General features: G+C 30.5%; 2 protein-coding genes across 3 annotated transcripts; both read left to right on the plus strand.

Annotated features, from left to right (window-relative positions):
* The first annotated feature begins 3,320 nt into the window (after positions 1–3,320).
* LOC106768129 lies at positions 3,321–4,615 on the plus strand. Its single transcript, XM_014653097.2, has one exon. The coding sequence runs from the start codon at positions 3,571–3,573 to the stop codon at positions 4,255–4,257; it is 687 nt and encodes a 228-aa protein (XP_014508583.1). The 5' UTR covers positions 3,321–3,570; the 3' UTR covers positions 4,258–4,615.
* A 6,759-nt stretch (positions 4,616–11,374) lies between these two features.
* On the plus strand, positions 11,375–16,284 carry LOC106768484 (caffeoylshikimate esterase). Of its 2 annotated transcripts, none has more exons than XM_022785324.1 (8): positions 11,375–11,929; positions 13,384–13,413; positions 13,587–13,713; positions 13,806–13,952; positions 15,172–15,302; positions 15,383–15,520; positions 15,680–15,778; positions 15,858–16,284. In XM_022785324.1, the coding sequence occupies exons 1-8, from the start codon at positions 11,798–11,800 to the stop codon at positions 16,089–16,091; spliced, it is 1,038 nt and encodes a 345-aa protein (XP_022641045.1). In that variant the 5' UTR covers positions 11,375–11,797; the 3' UTR covers positions 16,092–16,284. The 2 variants fall into 2 exon arrangements, with proteins under 2 accessions (XP_022641045.1, XP_014510353.1); XM_014654867.2 differs by lacking the exon at positions 11,375–11,929 and adding an exon at positions 11,965–13,252.
* The last annotated feature ends 3,006 nt before the right edge of the window (positions 16,285–19,290 follow it).

A 19,290-nucleotide genomic window follows, 5' to 3' on the forward strand; every position in this document is an offset into this window, starting at 1 on the left:
AAGAATTATCTCAATGCGAACATATTAAGTTTGTTAATTATGCAAGTAATTATGTGCCAAATATATCTCTATTATGGTATTTGGTTTATACTAACAAATAAAAGAGATTGTGTCGACTTTTTATAAGAAATTCATATTCTTTATCGTTTAACGTATTTGTAGTGTAGTGTTAGGGATTACAAGTGATAGAGATAGTAATGTTATATTGAAGTTATAATTCATAAATGAATTTTTTTTTCATTTATGGTTTAATATTATAATTAATATAGTATTAATTGAATGGTTCACTGGGTACTTTAGAATGTATTTTACTTTTACTAATTTCAAAAAATCAAATCTCATCTTAGTTTAGAATATATCCACTTTCATGTTATTTACTCGGAAATCAATTCTAAGATGATACCAAGTTTTGGGAAAACGAAAAATTAGACTTATTGAATGGTATTAATCACATTTTCTAATAATTGATCTTTAATTACACTACTATTTTACCATTTTAATTACATACAACAATTCACTGTTAATTAGATGCATAAGTAATTTATATTTTCTGTATATGATCATAAATTAATTGAATTATTATATAAAACTCTAATTTATATTTAATTTTAGAGTAATAACTATGTATATTACTGTGTTGGATATGACTCATACCGGTAGACAACATTTCAAATTATTTCCACTTGCAGATGCGGATTTTGTTGGAGTCCCTTCAAACCAAACTTTTAAAATTTTATATATGAGAATTTACGAGATTTAAATTAGGTACACTTTTAATTTTGTTAATAAAACACTTTAATATTGATAAATAGTAAAACATAAAATTAAATATAATTAAGAGTAAACATTTTATTAAGATTTTTCCTTTCTCTTAAATTACTTATAGTTTTTTTCATCTCCCACCTTTTTACATGTTTTTAAAAAAAAAAAAAACGGTTAACACAAACTTTTTATTTCTACTCTCGTTTCTTATGTTCGGTTGCATTATGAAGAAAAAAAAGATAATTATTTTTTTGTTCCATTTGATACTAAAATATTTGTTTCATATTATTTACATAATTAATCTTTTATATAGTATTTTTTTATGAATATAAAAGAAACAAGAGCTAACTATTATGTGTTTTCTCATAATTCATTTTTAAGTTTGACTTTATTATCATATATTTTCTTTTTATAATTACATCACTCAATATTTACTTAGATTATAATAGTTTATTTTTTAATTTTGATTTTTTTTAAATATGTAAACTCATATTTATTTTTTTAAAATGATAAAAGGAAAGATACATATGATATGAAGATGAAAACACACACAAAAAAATATTTTTTTACTAATTATAAAGCATAATGTTAATGATTTAATTTTTTATTTTTTTTTAATGACAATAATTAGATATATATAATTTTAGCATATTATTTTGACTACCAAAATTATTAGTTCCACTTGATAAGAAAAAGGAAAAAAATTATTTAACACGGGTAACTACCATTTGATAATCTTTTATAAGTGTAAAATAGTTTTAACAAAAGTAAATTTTAATATATTTTTTTTAAAAGAAAACGAAAAGTAGTGAAGAATAGTGTCAAATGGAGATGAAAAATTTTCTGGTATCAAAGTATCATTGTCTTGAACAAATTTTTTTATGACTTTAACACGTACTTTTACATTACACTCGTAATTCATTTTATGCTTTATGTATATAGAGAAATACTAACTTATCAAAATTTTAGAAGTTAGGATCAGATGAGCCTATAATATTTTTAGAATTTGTTTACTTAAATTGTTATTAGACAATTTAAATTATTTTCAAAGTTTATACAATAATATAGAACTTTAGTATATATTTATGTTCGTTTGTTTATGATTGTTTCAAAAGTTAAACCATATCTTACTACCTAGGTCTAACTTTTTATTTTACAGGTTGGAACATGACCATGTTATTCGTTTAGTATGACATCTTTATATATTTTCTATTCATTTATAAATATAACAACAGTTGTTAAATTATAAATTTCTTTGTTTCTAGTCACAAGAGTTTGGACACTCAGTCCATGTTGATGAAATATTTCAACAAACACGTATGCTTAGGGAAACATGAGATTAGGTAAACACATGTTAGTTTCTACCGAGTCTATTATAATTTTACACCTCACATATGGCCTTACATGACAACCACCCTAGCTATGGTGGAAAGCATTACCCTTATAAGGCAGCCTGTCCGTGTTGGAACAAAACGCCTCCAAAGAGTAGTCTCCATGGCCAAAAATGGAACATATCGTCCTCATAGGACTACCTCCTCGGCTATGGTGGAACACATCGCGCTCACAAGGCAACTTCTCCAACTACAATGAAACAAAATGTCTTCAAAGGACAACCTTACTAAAACATAGAACATATCGTTCTTAGAGGACATTTTTTCTTACTAACATCGTCTTCACAAGCTAACCTTTCCTGCTATGATGGAATAAAGAATAAACTAAAAAAAATATAGAATTACTTTTTAATTTTAGAAATTAATAATAACATGCAAATATAATTTACGAAAATTAGCCAAGCAAATACTACAATTATCCATTTATAAGTTAACGAACATTAGGCATAACTTATAGTATAATAGATGACAAATTCTTTTATCTGCCATGGAGAACTAAATTTGCACTCTTCTTTTTAATATAAAACTTCCACTACACATATAATATTGAAAATAACTAAGAAATTTTATATGCGTATAGCTGATACATTCAACAATATAGAACATAGTTTTCAACAAGCCAAGAGTCTCACTTAATTCAATATTCACACAACTCAGTCCGTCTCTACCATTCAGCCAATTGCACAACTTACAGAGGCCTGTCTTCATGTCATAGCAATCCATTTAATATATCAAATAACAATGAAACCTTACTTTAAATGAAGACATATGCTGCACCGTAAGTCAATGTTCTAAATTGTTTTTTATAATATATTTTTTCTGTCTTTAAAACATACTGATATTTTATATTAAAAATGTTTTTAATAGTATTTTCGATTTTTAAATTTATAAAAATGATTCCACATGTTTTTTTATTTGTTTTCTACTTTTAACATTATTAATTGATCATTCTTTAAACAATTTTAAGTGATCTAATGGTGGTAACCCTATTAAGGTTTTTAAAATGTAACAAAAAAACATAAAATGATTGCCAACACAAACTCAACAGATCTTGAATTTCATATAAACAAATCGGTTTGATAAGTAATCACTTATGCTTAATAAATTCTTCAACAAAATATATAGAATCCAAGAATCAAAAAGACTTAGTAGATTCTTCAACAAGATCCAAACCCAACTAGAACGTTAGTAAGCAATCATTATCATATCAAAATCAAAGTAACAAAGTTACTTTCTTTTTTCTCTCACCCACTTCCACCTAAGATTTAGACCGTTGCAAAATAAAACCTTTTCACTTTGTCAAATAATCTCAAGAATAAGATGTATTAAACTGTTGATTACTTAATCAGCCACAGATACAGAAGAGAATAGTCACTGCCCAAACCTTCAAATTCTTCATATATTCTTATCATTGATCATGGCTGACACAAAACCAAACAGCAGCATCTCACTGCCTCAAACCCATCAAGCAAACCCCAATCAAGAGCCTCTCTTGCATGCCCTTGATCCTATATCACTGATCCTCAACCAGAATTCCAATTCTGATAACCCTTTTCCTCTGAGACTCGCCTCAGTAGACAGTTTCGTGTTGGAGAGAGGACCCAACTATACTGCGTATGCCGAATTGAGAGAATCCAGGTTGCACATGAAGTGTTTGATGCAAGACCGGCATCAAGAGGCTCAGGTATTGGAACCAACTATAAAACCTGCAACACCACCAAGGAAGAAACAGGTCAAGTTTCAAGCTTGTGAGAGAACCTCAAAAGGGTCCTTTTCTATTGCTCAATCGGTTCCAGATTTTTCTGCTGCGCTAAGGAAAGAGAATAGGAAGCCTATGAGCACTCTGCCTTCAACGACACCACCAAGCAAGAGTGGTAATGGGGTGGTGTTGAGTTCAAGGGGGAGCAAGTCAGTGAGTGGAGGGGAGAAGAAGAAAGGTGGTGGTGGTGGTAGTGTGATGGCTAGGAAGAGCTATGCCTGCATTGATGAACTTAAGGGTTTGTCTTCTGCTACAGCCATTGCCATCAATGGTGAAGGTAGAGGTGGAGGAAGGAGTAACAAGGTGATGGGAAAGACAGTTTCAGGATTCCCCAGACAGTTTTGAATATTGGTGTTTGGAAATATTGCTTCCTTAAATTTTGATTTGTTCTTTATTGGTTGAATTTTTTGGTTTTGAGAGGCTCCGGAAATGGCTGTGTGATTTATCTTATTTTGTCCACTCATTTTGTTCTTATCTGGGATTTGGAGTATCAGTCTTATTCATAGGTGACAAGATTTGAATAACTTGAATGTTCCTTATGAATACTCCTAAGGACTTGTATAATTCTATTTTATGATCTCTTACTGAGGATCTTACAGTATAATGTAAACTTGTAAAGTTAAGGTGTATGTAAAAGTGTTTCTCGCTGTAACACTGATATAGGAAATACACAGTTTTGCATTTCTTCTTTAAGTGGACTGGTTGAGGAAGTTCTTATATGAGGAAGATCTTAATCTCTCAACTTGTGTTATTTAATATTATATTTTGATCATAACAAATAAATAAAACAATTTTAGTGTGTCTAGCATATTTTACCTTGTGTGCAATATTAGATAAAAACTCAGTGATATTTGATCATGACCAAAAAGAGCTTCTTGTTAAACTAGTAGAAGTCATGATTAAAATCTACTGTAAAGGATTAAACAACTGCCACAAAGAGCAGAAGAATCGTCAGCAATCTTCACGAGTGCAATAGAGAATATATAGAAGTGTTAGATTATCATGTTATCTAATGAGTGCAGGAATGAAGCAAATCTTGATTAGTTTTATCGGTCGTACATAGTATTTACCGAGCTTGTATTTAAGATTTTTTGTTTAACTATAAAAAAGTTGCAAATAAGTATTTGGAAGCCCAAAAAGGGTAAAAATAGTAAAAATAAATAAAGGAAACAAAAAGACATTTGGGCCACTATATTATGCGATTCACAAAACTACATGGTGAGCAAAGAAGACACACATGAAAAGTAGTGCAAATAGGAAAAATACACAAAAAAAAAAACGAAAGATTGAATCGAGTATTTACGACTTCTAAAAACTTTTGCAAATCAATGTTGATAATTGGACGAAGTTTTAACTTGATAGATGATTGTCAAACAATTTTTTGTAAAGGTAGCAGTATGATAAAGATATCCAAATGTAACTTCAAAATGACTAACATAATGTGAAAAACACTTTTTGAAACTTATTGTCGTAATAATTTTCTTTGGTTAGTTACAAATTAATAGTACATAAGGTATATTTATATTGGTTAATATAAAAAACTATACTATGCTTAATTCTTGATCTATATAGAAGGGATTTACCCACGATCCAAATCTCTCACTAATGACCAAAAATTATCGATAAAGTGTAATTACCGACGACCTTGTGACGGTCAAAAAGTCGTCGGTAATATGCTTGTCGGAGACATTATCGAAGACCATAAGCCTTCGGTAATTACCGAAGGTCAAAGGCCTTCGATAATTACCGAAGACAACTCTATAAATGATTTCAGAAGTACTCTCCTTCAGGATCAAGTAGCTTGGCCGTCTCTAATGCATATGGTCGGTCACCCATGGTATATATGTACATCTCAAACATTTCAGTAGCTTCTTTCAAAAATGAGTGGACAAAGGGCCTTAACTTGGTCATCATATGCATGTGATCCAATTTGACGAGGCTACCTTTAGAGACATTTATGATTTCATTACATAAAAGTTCAGAGAGGCAACATCCTTTATAAGCAATAAGAACCCATAACATCAAAGGTACATACTGCAACATTTCAAAACCCAAAATGAGGGGATTCTATATACAATTCCAAAACACAGATGCGCTCCATCTTACCTATCATACACAATGAACCAAATTTCATTTTCAACCCTTTTTAGCACCAATAGAGACCCAAAATGAGATGTAAAACAAACCTCTTCATTTTATCTCAAGATTTTCTTTCACTTGCATCAAAAGCATAGATTGTGAACATCATTTTCACTTTCACAAGAGCTGTTGGGGCCCATCCTAGCCACAGAAGCAATCTCCACTAGATCCACTAAGTCCCCTCCTACCCAACCAACCCAGCTTGTGCTAAAGGTTGGCTTCCTAGCTTAGGTTGAGGTGTTTTTAGCTGTTCTATTCTCGTGTTGAACTAAGGTTGGTTTCCTATCTTAAGTTGGGGTTTTCCTAGCCTAGTGTTTTATATCCTAAGGTTAGTCTTCTAGTTTATGGTTTCCTATAAGATTTTGGTAAAGATTGGTTTCCTATCCTAATGTTGGTTTAAGTGTTTTTCTAGTTGAAGTTAGCTTATCATATAGAGACCTTTCTCGTTTATGTTATTTAGTTAAACTTCAAAACCAAGACTAAGGTTTCTACTAAACGAGTTTTTCTTGTAATACCTTGACAGTTCTTCCCGATTTTCTATTGGACGACCTTGTCTTGTGACGAACTTGTCATACCTGGACATACATCATGACAAGGGTTGTCGGATTTTCAATTTTTGTTGGAGCACTAAATATGAAATTGGGGAGGTAAAACCTAAATTAGGGAAGGAAAATCCCAAATGAAAACCTAATTTCATTGAACAACTTACCCACGAAAAAATTACCCATACAACCTTACCAATAAACATTTTCGTCGAGAAATCAAACAAAAGTATCCATTAGTAATGTTGTCGGTAATTAACATTTACCGACGGATTTTATGCCATCAATAAAAAAATTTCGATAATTAACATTCTTTGATAGTTGATAGTACTTATCTCCCTAGGTTGCATAACTTTTTACTTCTAAATGATAAAATCGAACATCGTAATGGAGAAATAGTTAAGTTATTGTTGACATATGTTTATGTTAGATAAAGTTGGTGGATATTTTGTCTCTAGCTCGAATCCTAAGAGATATTTGAATGAAGTTTTTGAACTTATCACGGATATCCTATTAGTAAATAATAAAAACATTTTTTTAGCACAAACTTAAGCTTTAAAATATTTTTTAGTATGTCATATTAAAATCTTGGTTTTTAGTTTGAATAATCCTTATTTGTTTATCAGATGGGGTGGAATTTGACTTAGTGCTTTATCATCATGCATTCATGATTTGATTAGTGTTTGTCAAACATAACTTCTTCATGTTGTTCAAATTTACGCTTTGTTGTTAAGATCTTTACAATTTTTTGTTATGTTTTAAGTTTAATTCAATTCATGTTTTATAATTATAAATCCCTAATCCCTAATTTTAATTTGTACAAAAAGATATTAAAGATTGAATACATTATACGTGTGTCCTTTAGGAATTAACCTAAGTTGTACACTATATTGTAGAATTTAAAGAAACTTAATATCTTTGGTTTCACGTAACATTGAAATCACTTCATCTCAGGGGATGGTTCATCACTTAGCTTGTAATAAAATGCCTCAAATCACATCAACTAATGATCTCAATCCCCAAAATATTCTTAACAACTTTAAAATTCTTTGTTTTAAATTATTCACTCAACTGAACCTTAACCTTCTCAATCTCATACTCACTATATTGCATGATATTACAATGTCATCAAAATACACCAACATTACTATGAAGTGATATTTCATTAGAGTCTTAAAGTATTTGAAAGTATCATACTTCTTTAAAATCCAATGCTTGTATTGAACTTTTTAAATCTCTTATTCCATTGCCTTGGTTGTTGTTCCAAACTACAAAAGGATTTTTTTAGTTTACAAACATAATCTGTTTTTATCTTTTTCATCAAATCCTTCTACTTGTTTCATGTAGATAGTCTCTTTCAAATATCTTTTTAGGAGTGTAGTCTTAACATTCATCTATTCTAACTCGAGATTAAGCTTAACAACCATGGCTAACAACATACAATGGATTTGTGCTTCATCACAAGAGAGAGGCGTTGTTATAATAAACTCCTTCATTTTGGTGTAAAGTCTCACTAATCTTTCTTTGAATCTCTTTTGATTGTTTCAAGTGATATAAATGATCATATAATGTAGGTTAGGTGGACCAAATCATAGTTGAATTGTAAGTTATTGCTTTCATATTAGTTATAGCTTTTATATTAATAATAAATGTTTGATTTAATAATTTGTATAAAAGTTAAAGTCTTATGTTCAAACATTGATTAATTATAGCTAATATTTATAACTTTTCACAAAGTGATAAAGTTTAATCCAAACATTCAATAGTTCATAATTTTATTTGAAAATTGACAACACCATATTTTGATTAGGTAAATAAAATAATATTAAAAATATAATATAATTAACTTGGAAGAAAAATACGAGAAAAAGAGAAAATTTTAAAAAAGTAAAAAACGATGAATTTATAATAAATAAAATTATTTGTACTTGTAAGGTTACTTCTAAAGATATTTTTTTTTTTCATTTGCAAAACTCTCTAGGATGACTATCGAATACTTACTATTGGTATCATGTTTGATAAGTTAGCTGAAGGCTGACTACCACTGTTTTACTAAAAGTCTTCACATGCCTTCATATCATGAAAATATTGGGTGTTGGTGTATTGTACACAACTGATTACTCTTCGATCTTATCAACATTGATCTCATCTTAGGATAAATCAGGGCATAACACATCCTAAGTGTTGCCTACAAGGTGTCTCCTACCAAAGCTTAGGCATCGCTTATTGAGAGCTAGGAGCCGCTTACCAGGACTACGTGCCCCTTGTTGAGAGCCATGTGTCGCCTACCAGGACTACGTGTTGCCTACCAAGAACTATGTGTGATCTATCGGGACTATGTATCGCCTACTATGTGCTCCCTACTAAGTTAATGGTGAACTACCCTGGCCACAAGCGGATCTATCTAACTGCTTCTACCCAACCACGAACTGACCTATATGACTACCAATACTTGGTCATAAGTCATCCCGTCCAATTAACTTTCGAACTGCCAAAGCTAATGGTGTATTATTCTATAACAGAAAAATTTAGACATACAACTGACTCATGAGAGGTAAATGCATCACTAGGCCAACTCAGACCTATATAAGTGAGGGCCCATAAACGTCATAATTATCCTATAAATAGTATAATCATCAAGGTAAATAGTTTACATTCATTAGCATTAACTATTATCTAACGTAGTCCATTAACTTTGCATCAAAGTCTCTTTTGCAAACACACTCTCTCTTGATCTTGAAGAGACGAGGGCCTATAACATCTTGGCTTTAAGACATGAAGTTGGAAACACACCTGTTTTTGATCTAAATTTACCTCCAAGTCTTGAAACAACTCGTTTTAAAAAATAAAGAGTTTGAAGGGTTACAAGGTGTGCTCTACGTTGCATGAATATTATTTTTATCTAATAAAAATATTTTATTATTTCGTTTAATAAAAAATAAAAATATTTAATTTACTATTATTTTAAATATGTTTATATATATATATATATATATATATATATATATTTTAAAAAATGGGTACTTCAACGTATCATTTTTAATATTTAGTTCTAACATGATTTACATTTGTTTTTTTAAAACACATGAATAACTAAAAGTAATAACATAACTTTTTTACTATATGTTAAAATGCTTTATTTATTATAAAATTTAATTACACCATTGTTCATTTATTTTAAAATTTAATTATATAAATTAGACATTTATTTTATTCATAAAATTCTAAAATACTAGTAGACTATAACATGGAAACATAAATCACTATGCTTAATTTAATGATTTTCCTTATAATCTGAAAATATGAAGGGACACGCACATGTATAAATATATGTGTATATATATATATATATATTATAATAATTAATTAATGAAAAAAAATATTGCTAAAGTTTTCCTTGAAGTTAAATATAGTGGAGTAAATTAAAAAAAAATCATAAAATTTATTTTTTTATTAATATTTGTAATATTAAAATTATTTAATAAGAATGTTTATAGTTTTTCTTTAAAATAAGAAGTAAAATTATAATTAAAAAACTAATATAATCACATGCACTTATAAGCATTTTTATTACATATAACTATGTGAGAATAATATTTAAAATATTAATACAGGAAAATTTAGAAATATATATAATTTTATTTTAAGGAATATGACGTGATTATTTTGAAGGAAATAGGTTATGTAATTATTTTTTAAGAGAGAGAAATATTTTTCAATCACTTATTCTATTAAATGAAAAATTACTTTTTATTTATTAATATTTAAAATTATCTAATTAAAAGATATAAAAGTAGTTATAATCTGTCTCTGTTTTGTTTTATGATGATGGTATAATGATATAATATTTTTATGATATAGATATATATATGAAAATAATTGTATAATTATATTATAAAACATATTCAGTCTAACTAGTTTTTTTGAGATAAAAAAAATTAAAAAAGTTGCTTACCCAATAGAAAAAACAGTCACAAAATTCTATCTCTATTATTAATTTCTATAAGTTTAAAAATCTTTCATTTGTAATCAATTCTTAATCACCTTCCTTGAAAATAATAGCCTGTAATTAATTTGTATTATAAGAGAAAAGTAAAGTTGACTTTAAATTAAAATAATAGTATTTTCTCTCACTAGTGTTTTAATATATTTTCAAGTAATTGAAGAAAATACTTTTAATTAAGAAAGTTATAAGTGCTGTTTGAATGATTTTGAGATTTTAACACATGACTAAAAATTGATTGGTATTTATTAAAATTCATCAATTTTAATCATTTAAACCCTATAGGCTAGGTCAAGGGTCAATTCTCCACCATCTTCTTTCTTTCGTTATCCTTTGAATAGAACTTTACACGCTCTGCTTCAAACCTTATCCCAGTTGGAAATCATATAGACTAAGAAACATCCAGAAATCATTTTATAACTTCAGTCAAATTCTTATTCCCACTATAAGCAAACCAATGAAAATAAAGAAGAAAAAAAATACAATTTTTTTCTTTATTTTTTCAAAGATTTTTTTAATCTTAGTCAAATTCCACTTTTCATAATAAAAAATATTTTGTTGGATCTGTATAAGAATAAATCTCTTAAACTAAAGTACATAATTAAAACCGAAACTTCGTTGAAGATGATGATTACCAAAGCCACGAAATTTCATCATTTTACAATATTTGGATTACCCAAAAAGAACCCAAATTCAAGTCATCAACTTTAGAAAACTGAAATCCAAAATAAATGCCCTTTATTTATTTATTAATTTTTAAGACTTACTTGCTTAATGGGTATTTGTTTCTTCACCACATACCTTATCTTTTTTTTCCCAAGTCAGATATTGCATGCTTTGCGGATCCCATTCATGTTGTTTCCAATAAAATAATGATTAAATCTACAGTGCATCCCAGACCCCCAGAGCTTTACCGGTGCCATCCTTTGAATGGTTGGCATTTGCATAAAAACTAGTAAAAGTGAAAGAAAAAAAAAAGTTATTCTTTTTCAATATTCTATTCACCTTAGCAAGTGTTCTTTTCAATGTCTTTATACAAATTTTTCTTAAAGGGGTGTGTCAGAGTCTGTTTCCTATGATTCTGTTTCTGGGTACATAGATCAGGTTGAATCCAAGTGTTTGGGGTGGTGCAGAATTCAGAGCAAGTGTGCAACAGAGGAAGAGGAATAATAGGAGAAAGGTGATAAGGGTGTCAAGATCAATGGGGTTACCTGGTGTTGATAGAGAATTGAAGAAGATTTTGAATGCAAATATGGACCAAGTGGATGCCAGAAGGCGTGCACGTGAGGCCTTCAAGGATATTCAGCTTGGAATTGATCACATATTGTTTAAGGTTTGGTTTTTGTTTTGTTTCTTTTGTTTTGTTTTGTTTTGATGCTGTTTGTGGAATTGATGACATGAGTAAATCCATGCCATTTTTTTGTTGTTGTTTCTAATGTGCTTGGTTTTGTCTTGTGAGTGAATGTTTTGCTATTTGATTATGGAGGGACTTGCAAAATATTTGGTTTTGCCCTTTATTGTTTCTTGCTTCTCTCTTTCTTTAATGCTGAGGATATTGATTGGTGGACTTGAAACTTTGACTTTGAGATTTCTGATTTGCAAGCAAATCCGTTGTAAAGAGGAAGATATTTGTTCTGACTTTAGCTTCTTTTTGATATTGGGCATGGAGGGTTTGTTTGGTATATTCTGTTGCAGCTATTAATTGTAAGGTGAATTCCTCTTCAAAATAGATTACCCTAATTTTTTAAAGCAATAAAAGATGAGATTATAATATATTTTCTGTTAAACTTGATTATGTGGATGAACTTGAAGCTAGTTTTCAAAATTTAAACTCATTAGAATTAACTTTGTCACAGGCAGAGTTAATAGAGAAAATGTGTTAAAGCTCAAATTGAATAAATTTAACTTTATTGTGAAATAAGATGAGTCATGAAAACTTCAATTCTAGTTTGTCATAAGGGGTAGGCGGCTTCTACTGTTGCTATTAAATGTTGCTGAATTGGAAACTCTGTATTTAAATGCAACGGGGTCAGCCTTCAATACAACTACAATAGTATAGTGCAAGAGGAAAAATGTTAGGTGGGGACTCGTTCAAAATTCAAACAATTTTTAGTTTAATATTATTTGACTATGTTATTGAATAATTTAAGGTAAAAAAATGCAAATTTATGAAGTTCTTCTTGCATAGATATAATGCTCATTTACACAATTAATCAAACGTTTAAGTGTACTGAAATAGTGATTGGAGAATTCTTACATGAGGACGGTGGTGAGTGGAATGTTGAAGCTATCTTTTTATTTTTTGTAAGTTTTTGAGTAGTTGTGGTGCAAAATGGCTCCGATTTCTGGTGTAAAATAAGACCTGACCCAATAAAAAATGTGTTACAGAGACATTTTGAAAAGACTTGTCAAGAGCATGTAGGGATTCACAATAATTATGATACTTCAGTGAATTTCTTGAGTAGTTAATATTTCTTAAACATATTAGGTTATTTTCTTTTATAGATTTTTGGACTCTAGTATGGCCTACTCGTTCTTTCTTACTCAATTTTGCATCAGACACTACAACAATATGCAATTAGATCTGTACATTGTCTTTTCTCCATTCTTCTTCAAACCCATCCATTTCATGACATTTTCATGGTCTTGGCTTTTGGTATTAACCATTCGGTGCAGGGACAATTTTTTGGGGAGGGTGCAGTGATTGTTTTATTTCATTTTAGATCAGTAAAAATTCATTTCCTTTAAATGTTAACATCGATTCTTTGATGTTTTCTGTTTTTGTAGACTCCATGTGATGGAATAAAAATGGAAGAGGTTAGTGAGAAATTTAGTCTTAAACGCTTTCCTGCAATTTGTTTCTTCTGAGTAGTTACCAAAAAAAGTGACGATTGGGTAACTATTTCTATGAATCATCACCAGTGCCAAATATTGTCCTGTTTTGCTATTGAAATATGATGATTGACTTAATTTTGTGTGCTATGGAACAGTCATATGAGAAGAATTCAAAAGGACTAGAAATCTTCTGCAAAAGTTGGCTTCCTGAATCATCTACGCCAAAAGCAGCACTATTTTACTGTCATGGTTATGGAGATACTTGCTCCTTTTTCTTTGAAGGCATGTAGCTGGTACTTAGACTTGGTAGCCATAAGTAACTATCAGTTATCTTGAGGATTAGCAACTCAATGGTATCATGGACTTTTTTGCAGGAATTGCTAGAAAACTAGCATCATCTGGATATGCAGTTTTTGCCATGGATTATCCGGGATTTGGTCTATCAGAAGGTCTTCATTGCTTTATTCCCAGTTTTGATGGACTTGTTGATGATGTTATTGAGCATTACTCTAAAATCAAAGGTACCTATACTCCCATCAACCCCCAAGTCATGAAATTCTTAGTCATCATGAATTTCTTCAATAGTTTGTTGCGTCCTGGTGGTTTGTGATTATGTTTACTTTGTAGTTTGGACACAGTTAAGGGATCTTGAACTACTATTTATTTTTGTATAAAGTATTTGATACATTCCTTCTGAAAGTAGTCTATACTATTAATCAATGCTCAAAATATAAAGAATATCAGAAAAAATAACAATAAATTAATGAGCTGTGTCTTCCAATGGTATTGATTTGTCGATGACTAGAATTAGACATCAAGGGTCAAAGAAAAAATTACTTTTGAATGCTTTCAAGGATATTTTTTTTATTTAAAAAACTTGGAAGCTAAGGGAAACAACAAATTCTTTATTTGTTTATTTTGAGGTTTGTGGTAGGGTGATGAGTTTCACACATATTTGAAAATATAAATTATTGAGTTTGATGAAATGTAATTCTTCAGGTTGTAGCTTTTCATCTGCTTTTTGCATATATACTCTAATCAGGGCAGTAGCTAAAGTGGATCTGTCAAGTAGATGTCCTGCAAATAGACTTACAGGGAATTATTTATGAGCTCTTCGCATGATGAGTTGCTAAGCTATGAGTTGTGTTTTTGATAAAGGAAATATCTCATCTGTTGACCCATGACTCTATGTTAGAAGTCTAACACCGACTAGAAATAAGGTCACTTTTAACATAGTATCAGAGTCATCATTAAAGTCTATCGTAGCGGTATTTGTTGTTTGTTGGGCATATTGTTCCATTCGCTATAACAGTCTGATTATGTGTTCAGAAAAAGGAATTTACCTTAGCTGTCAGTGTTTGTCTATGTTCTTCTTGACCAGGAAAATAGAACTCTGACTTTAAGAACATGGAAACAATGAAACATTCTTAAAATATATTTTCCTTTTTCTTGGGAAACAACTTAAACAATTTAATAACAAGGAATACTGCATTTGGAGTAAATGGTTTGTTAGTAGGGTGCTGATCAGTTAGTTTGTTGATGGTTTGTTACTAATAAGTTCTCAATAAATTAAACACCATTGTATCTCGCTCATAATCTTTTAATCAATGAATATGATTCTTTGTGATTGCTTCTCTCAAAGAGCTCAGCATTAGCCTTTGATCTCTATTGTTCTCATCCTCTCATTACTTACATATTGATTCCGTTATGTTCAATCAAAAGATTTGGTTCATGTTGCAGAAAATCCAGAGTTCCGTTCTCTTCCCAGCTTCCTATTTGGACAGTCCATGGGTGGAGCGGTTGCATTAAAGATACACCTGAAACAGCCTAAGGCATGGGATGGTGCTATTCTTGTTGCACCTATGTGTAAGGTATTTTTCTTGAAACACTAATGTATGGAGTTCTGGCTATTCTTTGCTTTGATCTCCCTTTGATTAGAAGATCTTTGTAGATTGCAGATGACATGGTTCCACCAAAGCTGGTCACTAATCTCCTGATTGGATTAGCCAATGTATTACCAAGGCATAAATTGGTTCCAAACAAGGATTTAGCAGAGGCAGCATTCAGAGATTTAAAGAAGAGGGAACAGGTATGTGTTTTGTGATGTACTCCAACAGAATGTTACTTTTTCTCAGCTAATCTTAATACAAAGATCATTTTTTTCTTCTACGCTTCTTGGTGACTCCATTTTTCTCCAAAATTTTTCATGTGTTAGTAAGAGATTCACACGTTTCTAATGTCTTTGCAGACTGCTTACAATGTTATTGCTTACAAGGATAAACCACGCTTGCAGAGTGCTGTAGAATTGCTCAGAACTACTCAAGAAATAGAACGGCGATTGAAAGAAGTACGTACTAAAAAAAATTGTTAATGTATCATAGTCCTAAAATTTATGCATCTTGACACGTAATTGATAATGATAACAGGTTTCTCTACCATTATTCATCCTTCATGGAAAGGCTGACACTGTGACTGATCCATCAGTGAGCAAAGCCTTGTATGAGAATGCAAGCTGTTCAGATAAGAAGCTTAAGCTTTATGAAGATGCCTACCATGCTCTTCTGGAGGGTGAGCCTGATGAAGTAATAACTGAAGTTTTTGAAGACATCATCTCTTGGCTTGATGAACACAGCTTGAAACAGAAGCACCCTTCCTCATAAAATCGATAAATTAATTTTGCAATCTTGTGATTTAAAGATGAGTATTTTTATTGGGATTGTTTCAAGCAATGGAATATAGAATGCTTCCGTTAACTTTTTTTATGTATATAACATACAAGGTATATATGTATATTTTATTCTTCTTTATATACCTTTCTTTATATAACAAAACATCCACCTCCTTTGTTTGGCATGGTGCAGCATACTAGAATAGTGTGTGACAACCTGCGTTATCATAATGATAAAATCTGGCATATGCTCCCGAATAAAGAATAGGATGAAATATTCATGTTTGTTTTTAAGGATGGAATTAATTGTTGATGTCACGTTATCTTGTAATTAAGTGAATCTGACTTGTTCCTATCATCTCTTATTCTGCATGGATACATAGGCTGGAACTATTGTAAATGCAGATTGTTTGTCGACTATGGTTCTCAACTTTGTACCCATGGCCGAAAAATTTCACCCTCACTCTCAGGTTGACAACAAAGTCACACTAAATGCAGAAGATTGTTTGAATTGAATTCTGATCCCAAATTACCTTTGTTTGCAATTTTCTTTAGAAAAATCTTCTTTTAACAACATTTTTTTAAAAATACTTTTTTAACAATTTTTTTACAACGCATACGTGACAGTTTATGATTGGTCCGTTTTAAATATTTTTTAAACCTAAATTTAAAAAGACCAATAAAATGATGACACGTGTCCCGTTGTCAAAAAAGTTGTCAAAAAGTGTTGTCAAAATATCATTGTCCTTTTCTTTATTATCGAGCCATGTGATCACCGATTTCACCTCTGTACCACCGCCATTTCACATGAATTTTTCTCCCATCATCAATTCTTCCATATTGAAATTGCAATTATAATTTGCATTGGAAGCTTCATTTGTTGCAAGTCTCATAAATGATAAAATTAATATGTAATATGAATTTTACATTACGAATTTATTTTATAAGATTGTTAACCGAAATTATTTGAGAAACAACAAATTTCACATAATGCATATTTTTATGAGTAATGATATCACCACACACTATTACAATCATTTTATACAGTGTATAAGAGTAAAATGGTCATAAAAGTGTAAAGTTTTGTATTTTTTCAAAAAAGAAAAATGTAAAAAGTAGAAAAAAATAATGTCAAATGAATGTAAAAAAAGTTAGGTGTGTCAAAATTTTTTTTCTATTTCTACTTTTCAATGCATTGATTGTTTCTCAATAGAGAAAAATCTGATTCAGTTTTCTAACAAAATAAGAATCAACTCATTTAGAGTTCGGTGGGAAAAGTTAAGAGTAAAACAACTAGCTAAGGTCAAAATTGACAGGAATATATAAAGCGTTAACTTTAAGGAATAAACTGTACCTACTCAGATGTCCAAAAATTACAAATTAATAGTCATTGGAAAGCTTTTTAAGTATAGTTTCTAATAAAAAAATAATCAGATCATTGGGAGGTCGATGGGAAAAATTTTCATTAAAGATAAAACTTGACAGCATGTTATGTCACTCAAATTGTCTTTGGCTACTTATGTGTCCATAGCATCCTGCCGCACAAGTTTTTGTACAAAATCAGATTTTTGTATGTGTAGTCGTTTACAAGACCCTTGTAATCGATTACAACGTACAAAATGGTCTACACTTGTTTCAGGCCTTCACCTAACTTGGTCATGACACCAACATTGGGTCTTTTCTCCACTAAGGACTGCCCAAAACCCAATTTTCAGGCTCTACTCACACTTAAACATTAAAAATAAATCTCATCCATTCAAGAAATATGAAAAAACTACATAAAATGTCTTTGGCTACTTATGTGCACATAGTTGGTTCCTACAGCACAAGTTTTTGTACAAAACCAGATTTATGTTCTTGTAATTGTTTACAAGGTCCTTGTAATCCATTACAAGGTATAAAATGGCATACACTTGTTTCATGACTTCACCTAACTTGGTCATGACACTAGCATTGGCTCTTTCCTCCACCAAGGACTGCCCAAAACTCAATTTTCAGCTCTACTCACAATTAAACATTAAAAAGAACTCTCATCGATTCAAAAAATATGAAAAAATGACGTAAAATGTCTTTGGTTACTTGTGTGCCCACAGCTTGATCCTACAGCACAAGTTTTTGTACAAGATTTTGTTCGTGTAATCGATTACAAGGGTCATGTAAGCAATTACACGAACAAAAACTTGGTTTTGTACAAAAACTTGTGCTGCAGGACCCAGCTATGTGCACACAAGCAGCCAAAGGCAATTTGAGTGAGATAACATGTTGTCAACTTTGACCTTTGCTGGCTATTTTATTGATAACTTTTCTCACCGACCTCTAAATGATACGATTCTTTTTTTATTAGAAACTAGACTCAAAAAACTTATTTCTGGACATCTGAGTAGGTACAGTTTATTCCTTAAAGTTAATTGTTTTATATATTCCTGCCAATCCTACCTTTGTTGGTTGTTTTGCTCTAACTTTCTTCATTGAACTCCAAATGAGTTGATTCTTGTTTTGTTGGAATCTAGACTCAAAGAGCTTTCAAATGACTACCAACCCATAAATTTTAGACCACTATAATAGATGCAATCAATTTCCCAAAAACAACGTTTTTCTAAGCTTCCTAAATGAGTTTACATTCAAGCTATTGTTTAATGTTTCTTATTTTAGATGGGTGAGTGAGTTTAATGGTCTTGGGTGGTGTTTAGTGCACCAATGAAAACGTTAGGTCATTGAATTGTTGAGAGAAAAGGTCATTTAGGTGCTTTTATGTATGTTAGATGATGTCCATGAGCCTTAGTGGCCATTTTTTGCCTTGGTAATTGATTACAAAGGGTATTGTAATCGATTATTAGAGGACAGAGGACCATTTGTACAAAATTTTCAACTATTCGTTGTCCAGCTGAATGGTGTCTTTGAAACTTCCTCTGGTGCGGGGTTAATCTTCTATTCAAATCACCAACATACTTTGTTTTTTATTAGATTGGATTAAGAATAAGTATTAAATTGGATTAAGAATAAGTCGGATAGGAAATTCCATTTGTAGGGAGATAAAAGACTGAAGAAAAACCTGTAATACAAACTAATTGAATTGAAAATGGATGAGTGCTTCCACATTTTATCAATATTCTTTATATAAATTAGATTTAATAGCTTTAATTTAGCTCATTTGCTTTTGTAATATTAAAAAAAAGTATTCTTTATATTTT

The sequence above is a fragment of the Vigna radiata genome, chromosome 1, assembly GCF_000741045.1.
Source record: "Vigna radiata var. radiata cultivar VC1973A chromosome 1, Vradiata_ver6, whole genome shotgun sequence".
In the NCBI taxonomy this organism is placed as follows: domain Eukaryota; kingdom Viridiplantae; phylum Streptophyta; class Magnoliopsida; order Fabales; family Fabaceae; genus Vigna; species Vigna radiata.

Bases quoted from the DNA above. Each gene is read 5' to 3' on its own strand.
- LOC106768129 (XM_014653097.2), top strand. From the start codon at position 3,571: ATGGCTGACACAAAACCAAACAGCAGCATCTCACTGCCTCAAACCCAT.
- LOC106768484 (XM_014654867.2), top strand. From the start codon at position 13,118: ATGGCCTACTCGTTCTTTCTTACTCAATTTTGCATCAGACACTACAAC. The intron at 13,714-13,805 runs GCATGTAGCTGG...ACTTTTTTGCAG, and splicing joins TTGCTCCTTTTTCTTTGAAG to GAATTGCTAGAAAACTAGCA. The intron at 15,779-15,857 runs GTACGTACTAAA...TAATGATAACAG, and splicing joins TAGAACGGCGATTGAAAGAA to GTTTCTCTACCATTATTCAT.